Source organism: Symphalangus syndactylus, chromosome 20 (assembly GCF_028878055.3).
Source record: "Symphalangus syndactylus isolate Jambi chromosome 20, NHGRI_mSymSyn1-v2.1_pri, whole genome shotgun sequence".
NCBI lineage: Eukaryota > Metazoa > Chordata > Mammalia > Primates > Hylobatidae > Symphalangus > Symphalangus syndactylus.
This window is the reverse complement of record NC_072442.2, coordinates 36,655,177-36,667,216: the sequence shown is the minus strand read 5'-3', so window position 1 is coordinate 36,667,216 and position 12,040 is coordinate 36,655,177. Positions and strand designations below refer to the sequence as shown.

Sequence of the window (12,040 nt, the reverse complement as noted above, 5' to 3'; positions counted from 1 at the left end):
CACTTCTTCCCGGACGGGGCGGCCGGGCAGAGGCGCTCCTCACTTCCTCCCGGACGGGGCGGCCGGGCAGAGGCGCTCCTCACCTCCCAGACGATGGGAGGCCGGGCAGAGGCGCTCCTCACTTCCCAGACGATGGGTGGTCGGGCAGAGGCGCTCCTCACTTCCCAGACGGGGCGGCCAGGCAGAGGCGCTCCTCACTTCCCAGACGAGGTGGCCGGGCAGAGGCGCTCCTCACTTCCCAGATGATGAGAGGCCGGGCAGAGGCGCTCCTCACTTCCCAGACGATGGGTGGCCGGGCAGAGGTGCTCCTCACTTCCCAGACGGGGCGGCCGGGCAGAGGCGCTCCTCACTTCCCAGACGGTGGGTGGCCGGGCAGAGGCGCTCCTCACTTCCCAGACGGTGGGTGGCCGGGCAGAGGCGCTCCTCACTTCCCAGACGGGGCGGCCGGGCAGAGGCGCTCCTCACTTCCCAGACGGGGTGGCCGGGCAGAGGCGCTCCCCACCTCCCAGATGGGGCGGCGGCCGGGCAGGGGCTGCAATCCCAGCACCCTGGTAGGCCAAGGCAGGCGGCTGGGGGGCAGAGGCTGCCGCGAGGCCAGACCACGCCACCGCACTCCAGCCCGGGCAACACCGAGCACTGGGTGAGCGAGACTCCGTCTGTAGTCCCAGTACCTCGGGAGGCTGAGGCGGGCAGAGCACTCGGCGTCAGGAGCTGGCGACCAGCGTGGCCAAGATGGCGAACGCGTGCGTGCAGCGAAAGGAGAAAAGGCAGGGAGTGGTCGCGCGCGCCGGCAGCCCCAGGCAGTCCGCGGCGCGGGCAGCAGCAAGCGGAGTAGATTGTAGCCTGGGCCAGAGAGGGAAAGAGAAAGAAAGAAAGAAAGGAAGGAAGGGAGGGAGGGAGGGAGGAAGGAAGGAAGGAATCTTATTGTTTTTTGAGATGGAGAATCGCTTGAACCTGGGAGGCAGAGGTTGCAGTGAGCTGAGATCATGCCACTGCACTCCAGCTTGGGTGACACAGTGAGACTCTGTTTCAAAATAAATAAATAAATAAAATAAAGATAATAATCTTCTTAATAGATTATTATGATACAAAACACAAGTAAAGTGCTTACAACAGTATCTGTAAAGTGCTTACAACAGTATCTGGCACATAGTACTCAATGCATTTTACCTGCTATTATCACCATCATCAGCACCATCATTACCATTCACCAGACTATAAGCTCCTTAAGAGCAGAAACCAGGTCTTAATTCATCCTTGTGTCTCTTGGCACATAGCACTGTGCCTGGTATAAGGAGAATCAGTAGGTATTCTATTTTTTTTTTTTTTGAGACGGAGTCTCGCTCTGTCACCCAGGCTGGAGTGCAGTGGTGCGATCTCGGCTCACTGCAAGCTCCGCCTCCCAGGTTCACCCCATTCTCCTGCCTCAGCCTCTCCGAGTAGCTGGGACTACAGGCGCCCGCCACCACGCCCGGCTAATTTTTTGTATTTTTAGTAGAGACAGGGTTTCACCGTGGTCTCGATCTCCTGACCTCGTGATCCACCCACCTTGGCCTCCCAAAGTGCTGGGATTACAAGTGTGAGCCACCGCGCCTGGCCAGGTATTCTATTTTGAACTCATCCTATATCCACATCATCCTAGTAAACCCTGACTGATGGCTGGTCAGCCTTCCCAGATAAGGTCTGCCTCATTTCTCTTCAACTGCAAAGAAACAGTCCAATACTGTCAGTTCATACAATGTCCTTAATCCCCACCAAAACACACTACTGTCTTTAAATGTAGTTTCATTCAGCCTTAGACAGCTATCCGCATCCCCTTCCTTCTCTAAAACCAACATTTCTCTTGCACCCTTTAGGTATTACCGCCATTCTTATTTAATATCAAGAAAACAGAGGCCTAGAGAGGTTACACAATTCTGCTAGTGACTGGCAGAGCCAGGTTTGTCCAACTTCACCATCTAGCTGCTTTTCCAGTTTGGACACTCTGAATAATATTAAAAGGCAGATGACAAACCAGGGGAAAGTATTTCAACATTAATGAAATTTAAAAAGTCAAACACTGTAATGGAAAGATGAACACAGAAAAGGCACAAGCAATTCAGAAAAGAAAATACATTGATAACTACAAGCAAATAAAAATGTTCACTCTTACTAATTAAATGCAAATTAATATAAGAAATCATTTCTCACCTATCAAATCAGCAAGGATTTTATTTACAATTACAAAGGGCTGGGCAAATGAGTATTTTCCCTCTGGATTTTTTCAATTTTTTTTGTTTTTAATAGAAATGGGGTCTCACTATATTGCCTAGGTTGGTCTTGAACTCCTAAGCTCAAGTGATCCTCCCACCTCAGCCTCCCAAAGTGCTGGGATTACAGACGTGAGTCACTGCACCTGGTCGCAAATGAGTATTTTCATACAGCTGGCGGGAGTATATGTGGAGGGCATTTTGTAACACATGACACTAAGTCTTAAAAATGTATATATCTCTTTGCTATAATAATCCCACTTCCAAAAATTTATCCTAAGTAAGTAATTATGGCTGTGATAACACTGTGATAAACAATATTGTAGCTATTTTTTTTTTTGAGACGGAGTTTTTCTCTGTCCCCCAGGCTGGAATGCAGTGGCGTGATCTCAGCTCACTGCAACCTCCCTGTCCTGGGCTCAAGTGATTCTCCTGCCTCAGCCTCTTGAGTAGCTGGGATTACAGGCATGCGCCACCACACTCGGCTGATTTTTTGTATTTTTAGTAAAGACAGGTTTTGCTGTGTTGGCCAGGCTGGTCTCGAACTCCTGACTTCAAGTGATCCACCCACCTTGGCCTCCCAGGGTGCTGAGATTACAGGTGTGAGCCACTGTGCCTGGCCTGTGGCTATTTATAACAGTAGAAAAATTGGAAACAGAAATAACATAAATGTCTAGCAGGAAACTGGCTAAATAAATGGAGAAAACATCCGTCACTGGCCGGGCTCAGGGGTAGGGCTCATGTCTGTAATCCCAGCAGTTTGGGAGGCTGAGGCAGGCGGATCACCTGAGGTCAGGAGTTTGAGAGCCTGGCCAACACGGTGAAACCCCGTTTCTATTAAAAATAAAAAAAAATTAGCTAGGTGTGGTGGCACGTGCCTGTAATCCCAGCTACTTGAGAGGCTGAGGCAGGAGAATCACTTGAACCTGGGAGGTGGAGGTTGCAGTGAACCGAGATCGGGCCATTGCACTCTGGCCTGGGCAACAGAGTGAGACTCTGTCTCAAAAAAAAAAAAAAGGCCAGGCGCAGTGGCTCAAGCTTGTAATCCCAGCACTTTGGGAGGCCAAGGCGGGCGGATCATGAGGTCAGGAGTTCGAGACCAGCCTGGCCAACACAGTGAAACCCCCATCTCTACTAAAAATACAAAAAAAAAAAAAAAAAAAAAAAAAATAGGCTGGGCGTGGCAGCATGAGCCTGTAATCCCAGCTACTCAGGAGGCTGAAGCAGGAGAATCGCTTGAACATGGGAGGCAGAGGTTGCAGTGAGCCAAGATCGCACCACTGTACTCCAGCCTGGGCGATAGAGTGAGACTCCATCTCAAAACAAACAAACAACAACAAAAAAAACCCTTCACTTTATAGGATTGTTGCAAAGGGTACATTAATTAAGTGAGAAAAAGCACTTAAGATAATGCCTGACATACATGTGTGTAATAAATTACAGCCAATATTATAGCAAATTTGTAAGAAGAAATATATAGCCATTAAAATTATATTGCTGATGACATAATACAGTAAAATAAAAAGCAGGTTACAACAGAGTATAAAGACCCAACATTTGTTTTCACTATATACATGAACACATAAACACTTATGCAAAGTATCGGTCTATATGTGTGTTAAGAAACTGAAGAATTAGGCCGGGCGCGGTGGCTCACGCCTGTAATCCCAGCACTTTGGGAGGCCGAGGCGGGCGGATCACAAGGTCAGGAGATCCAGACCATCCTGGCTAACATGGTGAAACCCCGTCTCTACTAAAAATACAAAAAAAATTAGCCGGGCGTGGTGGCGGGTGCCTGTAGTCCCAGCTCCTGGGGAGGCTGAGGCAGAAGAATGGCGTGAACCCAGGAGGCGGAGCTTACAGTGAGCCGAGATCGCGCCACTGCACTCCAGCCTGGGCGACAGAGCGAGACTCGTCTCAAAAAAAAAAAAAAAGAAACAGAATAATTTTTTTTTAATGTGTATATGCCAAAATGTTAAGAGTGGTGATCTCTTGGTGGTATGATTTTACTTTGTTTGCAATTTTCATAGTTTCTCATATATTTTAATAAGTATTTGTTACTCTTTTTTGGTTTGTTTGTTTTGTTTTTTTGAGACCAGGTCTTGCTCTGTTGCCCAGGCTGGAGTGACACAATCTCAGCTCACTGCAGCCTCGATCTCCTGGGGTCAAATAATCCTCCCTGCCTCAGCCTCCCAAGTAGCTGGGACCACAAGCACATGTCACTACCCCTGCCTAACTTTTGTATTTTTGCAGAGATGGGGTTTTGCCATGTTGCCCAGGCTGGTCTCGAACCTCTGGGCTCAAGAGATCCACCTGCCTTGGCTTCCCAAAATGCTGGGATTACAGGTATGAGCCACCATGTCCAGGTGTATATGAATTACACTTTTAATGAGAAAGATAAAAATTTGGGGGACTGGGCATGGTGGCTCACGCCTGTAACCCTAGCACTTTGGGAAGCCGAGGTAGGTGGATCACCTGAGGTCAGGAGTTCAAGACCAGCCTGGCCAACATGGTGAAACCCCATCTCTATTAAAAATACAAAAATTAGCCAGGCATGGTGGTGTGCACCTGTAGTCCCAACTACTAGGGAGGTTCAGGCAGGAAAATTGTTTGAACCTGGGAGGTGGAGGCTGCAGTGAGTGGAGGTCACACCACTGCACTCCAGCCTGGGTGACAGAGCAATACTCTGTCTCAAGAAAAAAAAAAAAAAAAAGCTTTTGTGGGAATGGGAATTTAGGTAGTTGTATTCCTTTAGAAGAAACAAGAAGTATTCAGTTTGCCTATTTGGTCAAAGACAAATACTCAACATAAATTTATACAATAACTAAAATGATCATGAAAGAAACACTTCAGTTTCACATTATGAACATTTAAGGGTCTAAAAAAAATGACAAAGAAGAAGAAACAAAGAAATACAGGAGAAAGAGGGAGGAAGGAATGGGGAGAAAAACACACAGGGAGACCGGCAGGGAAGATAAGGGGGATGCAGAGGCAGAGACTTAAGTGTTAGAGGTTCCTTTCAATTCTGTGACAGTTACCAAGCATCTATGTGCCAAGCAGTGTGTGTGAATATGACACAACTTCCGCCTTCACAAAAAACTTATGTTCTGGCCAGGGGTGGTGGCTCATGCCTGTAATCCCAGCACTTTGGGAGGCTGAGGCAGGTGGATCATTTGAGGTCAGGAGTTCTAGATCGACCTCATCAATACGGTGAAACCCTGTCTCTACTAAAAATTAAAAAAATAAAAAAAAAAATTAGCCGGGCGTGGTGGTGAACTCGTGTAATCTCAGCTACTAGGGAGGCTGGGGCAGGAGAATCACTTGAACCCCGGGAGGTGGAGGCTGCAGTGAGCCAAGATTGTGCCACTGCATTCAGTCTGGGTGATGGAGTGAGACTCCATCTCGGAAAAAAAAAAAAAGAAAGAAAACCAAAAAACCCCCCAAAACTTATGCTCTGCTTAGTTCCATGTTTTCTTGCCATATCACACACAAAAAAACCTGAACCCTAAAAATGACATTAGAACTAAGAGCCTATCCAAGAGCCACCAAATGACGAGGAGAATCTGCTAACTATTCTGATGCATCCTGCTACCCACTTGCCTATATCTTCAAAGTTATCATTTTTTTTTCAGGTCTAATTTAACTAATAAAACCGCTCTCATGACTCTTCATCTAGACTAACTTAAAATCTGAGGATGCTTTGTTCTGAATGAGAAAGAAGCCCACTAGGTAAGCATTTTTCTTTGGGCTTCAACAGAGAACTAGGAACTAAAGAGATCCAGCCATGGGCAGAATTTCCTCACCACTAGTTAAGCAAAAAGAACGGCAGGCTAAGCAAGATAATCTCTGTTTTTTTTTTTTTTGAGATGGAGTCTTGATCTGTCACCTAGGCTGGAATGCAGTGGCGTGATCTTGGCTCACTGCAAGCTCTGCCTCCCGGGTTCACGCCATTCTCCTGCCTCAGCCTCCCGAGTAGCTGGGACCACAGGCGCCCGCCACCATGCCCGGCTAATTTTTTGTATTTTTTTTTTTTTTTTTTGAGACGGAGTCTCGCTCTGTCGCCCAGGCTGGAGTGCAGTGGCGCAATCTCGGCTCACTGCAAGTTCCGCCTCCCGGGTTCACGCCATTCTCCTGCCTCTGCCTCTCCGAGTAGCTGGGACTACAGGCGCCCGCCACCACGCCCGGCCAATTTTTTTTTTGTATTTTTAGTAGAGACGGAGTTTCACCATGTTAGCCAGGATGGTCTCAATCTCCTGACCTCGTGACCCGCCCGACTTGGCCTCCCAAAGTGCTGGGATTACAGGCGTGAGCCACACACAGCACCCGGCCCTCTGTTGTTCTTTCTAGCTCCACTACTCTGTAGACTAATGGAACCTGGAATCCTGTGATCAGATTTAGAAACCTGAAAAATGTTTCATCCTGTTCAATTTATGCAAAGATGGCTAATCCCAGAACATCAAGTTTAGACTGAGATACAATGATAGTGTTTATAGGGGAGCTATTATTTTAGCCAGTTCCCTGGAAGCAGGATAATCAAATACTTGTAAGACTCAAATCCATGCTATGGAACGTATGCTCCTAAAACCACAAAGTGGTTAAAATATTAATTAACCTCATGGAACGGATGTGTTCCTGAAAAGTAGTGAATTTTGGTAAATCATATCAAATCAAACTTAAAGAACAATGAGAGGGGCCGGGCTTGGTGGCTCACACCTGTAATCCCAGCACTTTGGGAGATGGAGGCAGGCAGATCGCTTGAGCCCAGGAGATCGAGACCAGCCTGGGCAACATGGTGAAACCCTGTCTCTACAAAAAATACAAAAATTAGCCAGGCATGGTGGCACGCACCTGTGGTCCCAGCTACTTGGTAGGCTAAGGTGGGAGGATGGCTTGAGCCTGGGAGGCGGAGGCTGCAGTGAGCTGAGATCACGCCACTGCCCTCCAGCCTGGGTAATGGAAACGAGCCCCTGTCTTAAAACAAAACAAAACAAAAACAGAGAGAGAGGGGTATTCTATTAAAGCAGTCAGTGTCCTCCATCCTTTTAAGGTCCAGAACCCTTTCCTTAGGAAAATAACATGCGCATACGCAAAAGAAGTTTCATACAATTTCAGGAGTTCCTGAACCCTACATAAAGACCCCATTGTCTTAAAAGAGCTCAAAGTGCTAAAAGGCACTCACAAATAATTCTTTTTTAAACAATCAGTCATTAAAGTTAAATTTTTCAGTATCACTAGTCTATATTTTTACATAGTAGGTTTATTTAAAGTGGGATTTTTGCTTTGAATGCAAATTTGTGGTTTTGATTTTTTTAAAAAACAGACCCACAGATGATCAACAAGTGCTTGAGACATTATCTGTACCTTTTCCAAGAAATTCTTACCAGTGTGTGTTTTCATGTGTTCGTCGAAGTACTGCTTCATGTTGAAATCCTTTCCACACCACTGGCACATGAACTGTTTGTGCCCAATATGAATGCTCATGTGGGAGCGTAGCTGGTACTTGTACTGAAACCTTTCGTCACAGTTCTGCATTGGACACAGTGGAGATTTTTGAATGCCAAGCATAGTAGCTTTACCTGAGCCCACCCTAACACAGTCTCTGATACCAGGCTTATTTTTCATACTCAAAATAGAACCTGCTTGTGTCAGCTATTTGGCTTTGCTATATTTCTGCAGGTGAGTTACTAATAAAAGAGAAATTTCCTCACAAAATTATCATTGAAGTATACTCGACTTCTCAGAATCACTGAGAAAAGTAAGTCATTATGTGTTATTTCCAAGTTAACCTAATCTAAGAGAGTTAACAGTGTGTTAAAAGTGACATTTTTCTACCTTGCAGTGACAGCACACACAAGAGCTCAGAACACATCTGAAAGTCCTGTGGAAGGCAGCCTTGTGCCTCCTGCTCCAGCACACCTCTCTCTCACTGGTCCGCCATCTATGCAAACACTAGCCCCTAGGCCTGGGCCTGTAGGTAGCACATTCCTTACCTCGCATCTAAAGGGCTTCTCTCCAGAATGCTGCAAGGAGTGCACCTTGAGTGACATACTGCGTTTGAATGATTTTCCACAGGTTTCGCATGTAAATGGCATGTCTTTTGTGTGTGCTGCAACACAGAATGTACTTAGTGTCAAAACAAAATCCACCAAAAAGCTCAAACTAAAAAGGTATCCTACTGTAAAGCAATTATGCCATCCTAATTTTCTACACTGATTTGTGAGGCTTTTTTTTTTTTTGAGATGGAGTCTTGCTCTGTCGCACAGGCCGGAGTGCAATGGCGCAATCTTGGCTCACTGCAACCTCCGCCCCCTGGGTTCAAGTGATTATCCTGCCTCAGCCTCCCGAGTAGCTGGGATTACAGGCATGTGCCACCACGCCCAGCTAATTTTTGTATTTTTAGTAGAGACAGGGTTTCGCCACGTTGGCCAGGCTGGTTTTGAACTCCTGACTTAAAGTGATTTGCCTACCTCAGCCTCCCAAAGTGCTGGGATTACAGGCATGAGCCACCACACCTGGCCTTTGTGAGGCTCTAATAGTAATGTCTGAAGAGAAAATAATGTTGAAAAGAAAGCTGGGTGTGGAAGACTATACCATCCAATTTGGTGATACTTACTGAAGACATATTGCATTCAGTTTCAACACGTCAAAACAGAAGAACAAGGGAAAATTATAGGTATAAGAGAAAAGCAGAAAAACTTACCAACCATGTGTTTCCGCACATGAGCCATGGTATAGAATTTCTTCTCACAAATTTCACAGGAAAATTTCTTTTCTGCATATCCATGGACGATCTTGATATGCTCATGAAGGGACCAGAGTTTCTTGAACGATTTGTTACAGGAAACACACTGAGCAGGATAAATAGAAATAATATTTATAGGGGCTTACAGCATGCCATACCAGCCTACTGGCAGATGAAACGGATGTGCTTTAGGTTCATGGCACAAGGTCAGAATCCAGATGACTGCTATTCTTCCACAGAGCCCAGATTCCAACACCAACATCTGTATGTTCTCTTTTCTAAGATGCATCTTTTAGACACTCTTTGGGAGTATGAAAACAATGGCAAAAACTAAGATAAAAAGTGGAAAGTTCCACTAACATCAAAGAATTCACTGCTATTATGAAGTTAGTATTGTACCTATGAAAAGAAACTTCAAGTTTGTTTATTTATTTATTTTGAGACAGAGCCTCGCTCTATTGCCCAGGCTGGAGTTCAGTGGCGCGATCTAGGCTCACTGCAACCTCCACCTCCTGGGTTCAAGCGATTCTCCTGCCTCAGCCTCCCAAGTAGCTGGGATTACAGGCGGGCGTCACCATTCCCGGCTAATTTTTTTTGTATTTTTAGTAGAGACAGGGTTTCACCGTGTTGGCCAGGGTGATCTCGATCTTCTGGCCTCGTGATCCATCCGCCTTGGCCTCCCAAAGTACTGTGATTACAGGCATGAGTCACCGCGCCCAGTCAAGTTTTTTTTATTTTTAAACAGAAGTTGCAAGACATTCAAGTTTTAAAAATATATGTATTAAGCAAGTGTGGCTGCCTCCTCCACATCAGTTAGTAAGGGTTTGCCAGAGAATATAAACTAATTTTAAATTAGTGTAATAAAAACAAGATTAAATAAAATACATATTAGTGGTATAGGTATTATAGGTATGTAGAAATATAAAAATGTTTTTATGCCTTAGAAAATGCATTTGGAGCCAGGTGCAGTGGCTCACGCCTGTAATCCCAGCACTTTGGGAGGCCAAGACAGGCAGATCACCTGAGGTCAGGAGTTTGAGACCAGCCTGACCAACATGGAGAAACCCCATCTCTACTAAAAATACAAAATTAGCCAGGCGTGGTGGCACATGCCTGTAATCCCAGCTACTTGGGAGGCTGAGGCAGGAGAATCTCTTGAACCGGGAGGTGGAGGTTGTGGTGAGCCGAGATTGCGCCATTGCATTCCAGCCTGGGCAACAAAGAGCAAAACTCCATCTCAAAAAAAAAAAAAAAAAAGAAAAAAAGAAAATGCATTTGGAGCATTTATTAATATGAATAATTGAAATGTTATATTTCCCCAAATCTAATTTATACTTTCAAATACGTCCCTTGGGCAGAATATACCCTCTGAACTCTTAGTATCACTCTCTTTCTTTTTTAAAATTATTATTTTTTTTTGAGATGGAGTCTCACTCTGTTGCCCAGGCTGGAGTGCAGTGGTACGATCTCGGCTCACCACAACCTCCACCTCCTGGGTTCAAGCAATTCTCCTGCCTCAGCCTCCCAAGTAGCTGGGACTACAGGTGCGTGCCACCATGCCTGGCTAATTTTTGTATTTTTAGCAGAGACGAGGTTTCACTATGTTGGCCAGGCTGGTCTCGAACTCCTGATCTTGTGATCTGCCCGCCTCAGCCTCCCAAAGTGCTGGGATTACAGGTGTGAGCTACTGCACCCAGCCTCACTATCTCTTTCTTAAAAAAATTAAAAAAAAAATTTTTTTTTTTGTTGAAACTTGAATTAACTAAAGCCTATCCCTTTTCCCTTACAGATCAGTTCCAGAGCTCTCTTGCAAGAATCTGTAGAAAACACACGCCACACTGTCTAGTTCCTTGTATTATGAATCATTAATAGCCTGGAATATTAGGCATAATGTGTATCAAAGTATTTCTGGTTAAAGCAAAACAATACTAGAAAGCTCTTGGTAATCATTAGACCCTTGGATACTTAAGGGAACATGTTAATATTCACTATAAATAAAGATCTCTAAACATCATTGTCACTTCAGGTAACAAGAACTCTGAGAAGAGTTAAAGGATAAACCTCTGGTTGGAAAATGCTCTAGAAAAGGACAGACTACTACTATCAGCCATTTTGTAGGGCAGGTTTTTTGTTTTGTTTTTAGACATTCTCACTCTGCTGCTCAAGCTGGAATGCAGTGGTGCTATCATGGCTTACTGCATGATCAATCTCCTGGGCTCAGGCAACCCTCCCAAAGTGCTGAGATTACAGGCTTGAGCCACTGCACCTGGCCTTAGGGGAGGGTTTTAGTTTTTTGTTTTTTTTTTTTTGAGATGGAGCTTCATTCTTCTTGCTCAGACTGGAGTGCAATGGCACAATCTCGGCTCACTGCAACCTCCGCCTCCCGGGTTCAAGCGATTTTCCTGCCTCAGCCTCCTGAGTGAGTAGCTGGGATTACAGGCATGTGCCACCACACCTGGCTAATTTTGTATTTTTAACAGAGACAGGGTTTCTCCATGTTCGTCAGGCTGGTCTCGAACTCCTGACCTCAGGTGATCCACCCGCCTTGGCCTCCCAAAGTGCTAGGATTACAGGTGTGAGCCACTGCGCCCGGTCTGGGTTTTAGTTCTTACTTGTTACCAGGTCATCAGGATTATTAGGATCTATACATAAGAACAAAGTACAGTGTTCTTTAGGAATGTGAATAAAGTTCATTTAGCAGAATCCACAAAACTTAAACACAAATTTAAAAGTAGTATGATGAAGAATCGTGAGGAAAGTCACACACAAAAAGTATTTATTAAATGTTTTCTTTTCTGTAACTTAAACAGATTTAAGTTAAAAAAAAAAAAACAACCCACAAAACCTACATATAAAGATCAAGAACACTTTCAGTAATGGATCATTACAGAATCCAAGTTTGACCCCTAGAGTGCAGCAGTGCACCATACTCCCTTTGGCTTGAAGTGCTGCAAACAATTCATACCCAAGCCAGGGCACTGGCAGTTACCAGACGATATGGGCTCCATGACTCAGTCTTCTTTTATTTACCCAGCATGTCGGAGATCAA

The 12,040-nt window shown here is 45.2% G+C and overlaps 1 protein-coding gene across 4 annotated transcripts in view; it reads right to left on the bottom strand.

The window, feature by feature from the left end:
• Window positions 1-12,040, bottom strand: part of ZNF652 (zinc finger protein 652) — an 80,401-nt gene that overhangs the window by 20,386 nt on the left and 47,975 nt on the right. For 3 of the 4 annotated variants that reach the window (XM_055258709.2, XM_055258711.2, XM_055258710.2), the window contains exons 3-5: window positions 8,950-9,097; window positions 8,240-8,355; window positions 7,631-7,775 (exon numbers count right to left, since the gene is read on the bottom strand). In XM_055258709.2, coding sequence (XP_055114684.2) covers window positions 7,631-7,775; window positions 8,240-8,355; window positions 8,950-9,097 — 409 coding nt within the window. The remainder of the gene's footprint in view (window positions 1-7,630; window positions 7,776-8,239; window positions 8,356-8,949; window positions 9,098-12,040) is intronic. The other variant, XM_055258712.2, reaches the window with a different exon arrangement.